At 38.3% G+C, this 8,447-nt stretch overlaps 2 protein-coding genes across 2 annotated transcripts; both read right to left on the bottom strand.

The window, feature by feature from the left end:
- Positions 1–556: 556 nt before the first annotated feature.
- Positions 557–3,714, bottom strand: LOC110766284 (uncharacterized). Its single transcript, XM_021969580.2, has 3 exons — positions 2,900–3,714; positions 1,794–2,049; positions 557–1,306 (listed from the first exon to the last, which is right to left on the bottom strand). The coding sequence occupies exons 1-3, from the start codon at positions 3,218–3,220 to the stop codon at positions 921–923; spliced, it is 963 nt and encodes a 320-aa protein (XP_021825272.1). The 5' UTR covers positions 3,221–3,714; the 3' UTR covers positions 557–920.
- Positions 3,715–4,688: 974 nt separating this feature from the next.
- Positions 4,689–8,447, bottom strand: LOC110766302 (syntaxin-32). The gene is made up of 6 exons (XM_021969600.2): positions 8,169–8,447; positions 7,664–7,962; positions 6,852–7,102; positions 6,543–6,718; positions 5,875–6,069; positions 4,689–5,080 (listed from the first exon to the last, which is right to left on the bottom strand). The coding sequence occupies exons 2-6, from the start codon at positions 7,911–7,913 to the stop codon at positions 4,921–4,923; spliced, it is 1,032 nt and encodes a 343-aa protein (XP_021825292.1). The 5' UTR covers positions 7,914–7,962; positions 8,169–8,447; the 3' UTR covers positions 4,689–4,920.

The following is an 8,447-nucleotide window of genomic DNA, read 5'->3' as shown; positions in this document are numbered from 1 at the left end:
AAAAAAAAAAGAGGAGAGAATATCAATATTTTTGGGTTTGTGACGGAAATGCCACGATGGAACTCAGGAAATGTCCAAAATGACCTTACATGTCGATAGCGTACAAAGTTGAACTAGAATAATATGGATCAATCATCATTTTCTGTCTAAAGTCTCTTATTTACAATCAACTTTCTCTCGACATTCTTCCTTTTCCTCATGATATGTATCACTTTACTAACACTTAAAAATCACCCATTTTCCTTGTTGCTAGGATCAGCCACAGGTGCTTTAAGTTATAAATCATTATATTCGATTTCCCAACCTAGCTCCCTTGTCAATTCCCTTTTATCTCCTAGCGAGTACCACTAGAACAAACGTCAAATTTGGGGTAATCTGATTTAATTTGACATTGAATCGAACCCCGGCAAGGTATGGTTAGAGCCCCAAATCAAAACCAGCAAGGATAAAAATTTCTAAAGGCTGTTGATCACAATAAAGTTGAAAGCTGTAACAGATGCACCCACAACTGGCATATCTAATATTTTAAACCAAGGCTCAGATTATTGGGTTTCAGTTCAAGAGGAAAACTCACTCCATTAGAATGCAATAATTTCTCATTGTGTCCATTCATACACAATAAGTTCGTAACAGGGAAATGGAAGAAGAACTACAATACAGAGAGCTATCAAGTTAAACGACTTTTCAGGGAATAATATCCAATGAGCAAAACTGGCTGATTCATACGTCCCATGACAACTGAGCAAAAAAATGATCGAGAACAGCGAAACGGAAACTTCCTATTAGTCCACCGCAATGAAATTAAAGGTCATCTTCCACAAAACCAGAGCCATACCCACTCTTTATTTCGCACAACTTCAGTCATATGAACAAAGAGAAATTACATGTTCATATATAAGATGTTGAACGAAACTGGGCTTTTACCGCACGGGCTGCTGGTTGTAATGGTTCTTCTCTTTCTTCTTAGCTGCAGCAAGCCGTGCTCTCCTGGCAGCAGCCTCTTGAGAAGCCGCTTTCGCAGCAGCATCCATCTCTTTACTAGATTTCTTCTTCTTCGCGGTTACAACCTTCTTTAATCGCTCCTTCACATCAACATTTGATGTATCCTCCTCTGTCTGTTCAGCTGCAGTAACTTCACCCAGTCCATTAGTTGCCCCTGAATTGTTTGGTTGGTCCTGAGATTCTTTCACCTCCTTGGAAGCTTTATCTTTCTTTTTCTTCTTCTTGGCGCTCTTGGACTCTGCAGGCTGATTTTCCTTCTTTTCTTCATCTCCATTCAGCGCACTATCCTTCTCTTGTGCAGCACCTGCAAATGTAACATAACAAAGGTTGAATATTGAACATGAGGCGACGCCAAAGAAACCTTGCCTGTAGAGGTTCTGATGCCAAGAATATATAAATAAATAAGAAACGAGACTCCACCATCTGCCATAATACTATAAATAAATCAATACCATAACTTCACCTTCCAACATATGTTTGCCAATTGATTCTAAGCTTACTTTAGAATCAATGTGTGTGGTGAATGATAAACAACAAATGTGTTTCAATGGCGTATTACGTACCATACATGAATGTGTAATGTTTACAAAGAAAGTTTAACCATCTTCTTCGCGTCTTTGTATGCCTAAACTCAAATTTCAATTCATAAATAACAAAATGAAATCATTGTAACATTCAGCTTTTATTCTTTCTTAACTTTAGAAAAAAGCACTATAAGAGCAAAACTGAACCAAGCAAAAAATTGCAGATCACTATAGTAAAACTTATAGGAAATAATTGTTCACAATTACCACGTGATTCATCTTGACTATCACTCTCCTTTTGAGTAACTCCAAAATCAGCCAGAAGGGCCTCAAGTTCTGCAAGTTCCTTTTTCTTTTTTTCCTTTTTTGAAAGTTGCCTTTCTGCCTCCTTAGGTGGCGCAGGAACATCAGCAGGCTTCTTCAGCACTGGCTCAGGGTTTACTGGCACCTCTGGTTCATTATCATGCTCTTCCTCTACATCATCATCACCTTCATCAAGAATATCTTCTTCACTCTCACTATCCTGTAATCACAAATTGACAAGTAGTTATAAGAACTTTATTCAGGTTTCCTTCAAAACATTTCATCAGTTGCCTGCAATGATGTGACAAATGTATAACCATACAAAGTGACATACATAGTCCAATAGAAAAGGCCATCTCAATGAAACAAAGAATGTCGTGCAAACAACTTATGAGCATAAAGGAATGGGTATTTATGAAACATACTCGGCTACATTTCAGCCTTCGATTCCAACTATTTTGCCATTCTCCTCACTTTGAAGGTTAACTAGCAGCCAACATAGCTACATTGTAGAAGTACAATTGCAGTCCACCTTGAAAACTCATGTTACAACCATTTACAGACACTCGCATACACAGAGTATCTCCTCATTCCACACGAAACCTAATCACTTTTCACCCATTGAACTCCATCTTTAACATTTGGATAACAATATGAATTACAATCGCTTTGCTTCTGCATTCCTGATAGCAGATAGTTTGATCTCCACTGGAAATCAGCACTTTGATCACAATAACAAATCTTAAGATATGCCTCCACAAATTTCCTCCTTAAACAACCAACAAGCCAAACTAAGAACATTCCCCCAGCAACTCATTAGCTTGGTTTTTCTTCTTCTGGAAACACCACCAACCAACGTTTTCCTCTATTAAGCCAAAGTCTTGCAAAGTTGGCATTTCCATAGTTCTTAGAGTAACATCAATACCCAACTACACTATCTCTATTCATCAATTCATTTCCGTCTATCAGAAAATATCTTTAGTGAACAAAAATCAAACAAACTAATGAATAAAACACAAAATTCAGATACCAAACATCAACAGAAAGAAATAATTAAGCGAAGTTCTGACCTCTACATTTGGCCTGTCCTTATTCTGCTGGGGCTCCGAAGGTCCCCAAACGGATTGAGGCGGAGCGGTTGTGGCGTAATAGTCATCATCATCTTCGTCATCCACATCGGCCCACGATTTCGCGTTCAAGGGAGCCGGAGCCCAAAAAACCTGGGCCTCGGGCGCCTTGGGCTGGGCCGACTGGGCCGACTTGGAGGACCCTTTGCTCTTGCGATCCTTATCGGACTTCTTCTTCTTCCTCAGAGTCTCGAGCGCCGCGAACACGTTAGTGTTGTTGATGACGAGCGAGCCCTCGTCTCTCCTGCTTCCACCACCAACCATCTCTGTTTCAACAACTCGAGATCAGCCAAACGATGCGTGAACCGAGAAAATGCGTGTGAAGCCTCGCGGTTTTTCAATTCACAAAATTGCAAGACTCTATTAACGCGAAAATTGAATCAGCTAAACTTTGTTTACAATTAGGGTTTCGAGCCTCTGATGAACGGAAATCAAACAATATTATATATCAAAAATTAAAAGATAAATTAAACCGACAAAAATTATCGGAGTTTTGGTGGTGTCAAAATTTTGATCGCGGGAAATCGAGAGAGAGTCGGAGATCGGAGATTTGGCGGGGATTGTGAGGGCTGGTGATGGAAGTGAAGGGACAAATTAGGGTTTGGGGCAGACGGTGAAATTAGGGATTGGGATTATTAATATGAAGAGAGAATGAGGGAGAGGGAGAGGGAGCTATGGAGGATGAAGGGGTATGAGTTGGTTACGTTTGCAAAGTAGGGCTAAATTAAAGAGGACTGGATAACGTAATGGAGTGCCGAAGAGGAGCTTATATAGGTGGCTGTGTTTTTGCTTTTTACCGATTGGTCCTCCAACTTATGGTTCTTCAAACTAGTCTCAATGTTTACGGGTAATTTCAAGCTGGTCTCAACTTTTTCAAACATTTCAACTAATACCAATGTACGTCCTCTGTTTATTTTTCAGCTTTTGTTTTTTGTTTGTTTTTAATGTTTCATGTTTTATTTTATTTTTTAAACATTTACTGGTTTTTTTTATTTTTATTCTTGTGTTTTGTTTTCATGTTGTATTATTTTTATTTTTATTTTCATGTTTTACTTTCCATAAGCCAAGCATGTTCAATCCTGGTTTCCTTCTCTTTGCAATTGAAAAGCAACACGTTTCTCTATTAAAACAAACCAAATACCAGAGTGTTAGAAACTGTATACGTATACAATGGGTATGGACGTCCGGAGAAAAATTGGAAGTATAATTTATGTATATATAATTTTAAAAGTGAAAAAAAATAAAAAAAATTTAAACTTCAGTGCCTAGACTCCTTTGACAACTTTTCTTATTATCTACTAGCATCCTCCCGCAGTGGACAAAAAGTTCTTTTTTCTAAAGTTTTTTCATATTTGATTTCTCTCCATTTACCATGGATGCACCTTTTTATAGTGGAATATTCATCTTCAAGAAATAGGGTGTACGCGACCATGTAACTAGAATTAAGAGAATATGTTACCAATATTTAAAAACAAATAGATTTCATCTAGGTCAAAGTTCGGAAGAATAGGTCTCCAAAGGTTTATTTGTGCTCTGCTAGGAAAGAAAAAATAATGAACATAAAGAAGTTACTCTTTTTTTTCTCTTACCTTTTTAACTTTACTCACAAAAAGCACGCATCTATACTTCTGCTAGGGTCAGTAGAAGGCAGTTTTCCTGGGAACTAAAATCCAAACAGATATATTTCGACCAAAAAAAAATCCAAACAGATATAGAACAATAACAGTGCAGATAATTGAATAGTTTTTGCCAGTCACATTGATCTCAACAAATTTTACAATTACATGTATCCCGTACATATATATATTACAATACGGAAAATCAGGTACTTATCTCGTTTATGCCCGCGTGAACATCCGATCAAGCAAAAAGAGGATACGAAAAGAATGGAAAGGGCCTATCGACAGTAAAAATACTAAAAAGCATTGTCATTTTCTTCCTTCTTTTTAATGTCTTTGCAATGACTATGCCACAAAAAATAGGAAAACCATGAGGAAAAAAATTAGTACAAAGAATATCTTGATCATCAGCCACCTATTAGATGATATGCTATTCAGATACTTGAGCAGTGCCCCTTGTGCGCCCTCCACGTTCGCCAATGTGTCATCCATGTTCTCATCAATCCTGCAGGAAGAAATGCCATCATCAAGATTCCAGTTTAATCAAAGTCAAGTGTTAGAGGAACACTACTTATAGGAAAACCATCTCTGTTTGTCAAAGTTGCACTTTTCAACCATGCAATAAACAATTATATGCCCATAGCTATCAAAGTCACCAGAAACACCCGACAGATGCAGTAGGACCATCGAGATTAGCAATTTCCACAATAAATTTTCTGTCTGACTTGAAACCTTAGGACCATCTGGACAAAAAATAAACCTTGGGACCAAATGAAAACTACAAATATACATATAGCAATTGTACTGAATGCATGGAAACCTGAATGATAAGCTATCCATCTTATCGGAAAAAATGTTAAACAAGTGAACTATATGCTGCCTTCAATTTTCCATCTATAATCTGCTTGAGTAGACTGTCAGAACCCCCAAGGTCAGAGACAAACCAATTCACTGGGCAATACTTTTACCCATGATCAACGGTAACTTGTTACTCAAAATTGTTTGACTAAATGATTATGTCTTGCGTCAAATGGGGGTCAAATGGAGCTCAAATATCAGATAAGTATTATTTCTTAGCTTGTGATGTCCTTATATAATAGAACAATTTAACATAACATTTAGTGGTTTAGAAAGGATGATGATTATAATGACTGTGATATAGCTAAATTAACAATCACCTGACCAGTAACAGTAAAGAACGTAGTGTGTGAAATACCTAATAATAAAAAGTGATTCATCTGTTTAGAACACAACCACTGAATTCCACATCAAAGAAAGATACGGGAATTAGATTAAAACCTGATGGCAATCTCCCCTTGCTGAGACACCAAGGTTGCCAGCTGGTTGAAAATATTGCTTAGCTCATGAATAGTGGACTCAACATTTTGCAAAGCTTCAGCTCTGCTCTGCATGTAACTATCTTGCAACGGAACCATCTCCTGTTGTTGCTGTTGCTGCTGGAGCAATGGCTGACTCTCCCCATCCGTCTGCTTCCTGTAAAATTAGAAACCGATAAATGTTCCACAAGATACAATCTCAAATTTTGATCACTGAATCAAGTCATCTCAACTTAAGAAGTTACAGGCAACGGAAGCAGATCACAATCAAAAGTTTGAAAAACAAAATCCTAACAAGAAATGGTCAAACAGCTATGAAAGAATAAATAAATTAGTTTAGAATTCGATACTGTGAACTGAGATAATCTTTAACATCATAACAAAAAAAAGGGAGAGAGACAGAGGGGTCAGTAATTTTCAGGATGTTCAAGAAGAAGAAAGGGTGCATGCAGTTGCGACGATTATTGAGAAATTCAGGGAAAACAAACCACAATATTGATAATGCAACAATCACAAAAATCTCCTATGTACTTGATGTCTGATAAACATGGCTACTCATGCACTTAAAGAATATCAGTTATCCAAAACTGAACAAAAAAAATGCAAAAAACAAAAAAATTACTCTCTTACTTGGGGAACAACTGTGATGAAGATGGTGATCCATTAGCCCATGGAGGAGGCGAGGCACTTGAAGAACTAGCAGCTGACCTGGCAGCCAGTGGACGCTGACGAACAAAAGGATTTGCAGCATCCTTAGATGCAGACGCAGAAAACAATTGTCTTCTATTCTCATGAACCTTCATATTCTTCACGAAATCAATAGAAAAGATACATTAGTCTTAGAAAATAACCTAAGGAGCAGCAATAGCAGAACACTCTCATACTAAGATCACCAGCCTAACTGGACAGGAATTAATATTCAGCAACATTAGGCCTTACCTCAGTCCGCATGGTGAGGACTTCTTTAAACTCTTTTGTAGCGCTCATAAGCCGATTTTTCAAGTCATCAACAACTGTGGTTGAATGACTAGTCGTGTCACTAGAAATATTCCCACTGTCATTTCTGGAGTTGGACAGAAGCTGAAGGTCTACCACTGCAGAGTTAAGTGCAGTAATATCCTGCTTGATAACTGCTGTCAGCTCCTGAATTTCCCTGGTAGGGTCATCAAACACAGAAGTCCTCTTTGCCACTACATGACAAGACAAATACCTTAAAATAAATAGATAAACATTTCTCAATCATAATTAACTATAGCAATAGCAACACAAAAATCACCAATATTCAAAAAAATTCTACGCCCTTCCAGGTAGTCACACTTTACAGTGGAAAGAAATTAAACCTAATTTAATCATCATCAGGAACATTCCAAGGAGGGGATGAAGCCTGGTGCATCAGCTCCCAATCTACCAAATAGAGGGTTGAGAACAGAGGCAACGCCCTATGTCAGTGTGATTATATATTATATTAGGGGTATGGTTTTGCAACTTTGAGCCTCGAATTTCCTTTTAAAAGTCAGGTGCAGAGTTCGTGCAGAGTTCGTGCAGAAATGCAACTGGTTCTTGCTTTCGATCAGAACATGAGAATATGTCAAAGTCATTCATGACAACAAGCACAAGTTAATGACTGCTGCAGAGACCCTTTTCAGATATAAGTTAAGCAAACACCGCATGAATAAATTTGCAAAGTCTCCAATTTCAAACAAAAACAACAAAAACAATTACAATTGTACTACCAATCACCAATAACTCACACTTTGTCAGCTTTCCAAGCTTCTGCGATGTCTGGTGTATCCCGTACCCGATTTTGGAAGCCCTCTTATTGAACTCGGACTGAACCGCAACCACGGAACGTTGTTCCTCGAATTTCGATTTCGATCCACTACTTGGCCCATTCTGCCCCGACCCTAGTCCTGATGAGAACGACTTTTTTAGCCTCTCTGCTACACTCTGAAACTCCTGCGTCCGATCCCTAAAAGACGATTGTGCCGCTTTCGCATGCATTTTCCAGACCCTAAATCTTCAAATTGCAACTCTACAATAGCATAACCACCTGAAACCACATAAATTCACTCCAATACTCAAATGCCTGCTCAATTAGACATTTTATATCATATGTGTCATAGTTTCTATTTGGCCTAGGTGATGCGAAATTTGATTGAAAAACCATATCAAAACCCTCATTTTGTTCGGCCTTCCCATCTTTCTCGGCATCCAAACAGCAAAAAGGGAAATTAAATCAGGAAATAGCGAAATTACCTCCGCGAGAGCGAGATCTGAAACCCTAGACCCGCGGAATTGAAGTTCTCTTTGCAAAGTAAAGAGAAACTGATTCGGGAAAAGAGCTCGCGGGAAGGTGAAACGCTGCGTCTGGATCGAGATCGCGCGAATGCGAGTTCACGTGTGTAAATGTTTGGGGGTGAAATTGAAGAGATTTTGATGCGAGGTTGGATCTAATGCAGATTTTAATCTTGCGGGAAACAGAGAACACTTGTTGCGCGTCGTGGAGTTGTAGCTGAAGAAAAATTTGTTATTCTG

This window comes from Prunus avium, chromosome 1, assembly GCF_965620075.1.
Source record: "Prunus avium chromosome 1, drPruAviu1.hap1.1, whole genome shotgun sequence".
NCBI classification, from domain to species: Eukaryota; Viridiplantae; Streptophyta; class Magnoliopsida; order Rosales; family Rosaceae; genus Prunus; species Prunus avium.
This window is presented reverse-complemented; position numbering and strand designations above follow the sequence as displayed.

Bases quoted from the DNA above. Each gene is read 5' to 3' on its own strand.
- LOC110766284 (XM_021969580.2), bottom strand. From the start codon at position 3,220: ATGGTTGGTGGTGGAAGCAGGAGAGACGAGGGCTCGCTCGTCATCAAC. The intron at 2,050-2,899 runs GTCAGAACTTCG...TTGTGATTACAG, and splicing joins AGGACAGGCCAAATGTAGAG to GATAGTGAGAGTGAAGAAGA. The intron at 1,307-1,793 runs GTAATTGTGAAC...TTACATTTGCAG, and splicing joins TAGTCAAGATGAATCACGTG to GTGCTGCACAAGAGAAGGAT.
- LOC110766302 (XM_021969600.2), bottom strand. From the start codon at position 7,913: ATGCATGCGAAAGCGGCACAATCGTCTTTTAGGGATCGGACGCAGGAG. The intron at 6,719-6,851 runs GTAAGGCCTAAT...GATTTCGTGAAG, and splicing joins TCCTCACCATGCGGACTGAG to AATATGAAGGTTCATGAGAA. The intron at 5,081-5,874 runs GTTTTAATCTAA...TTCTTCCTGCAG, and splicing joins CAAGGGGAGATTGCCATCAG to GATTGATGAGAACATGGATG.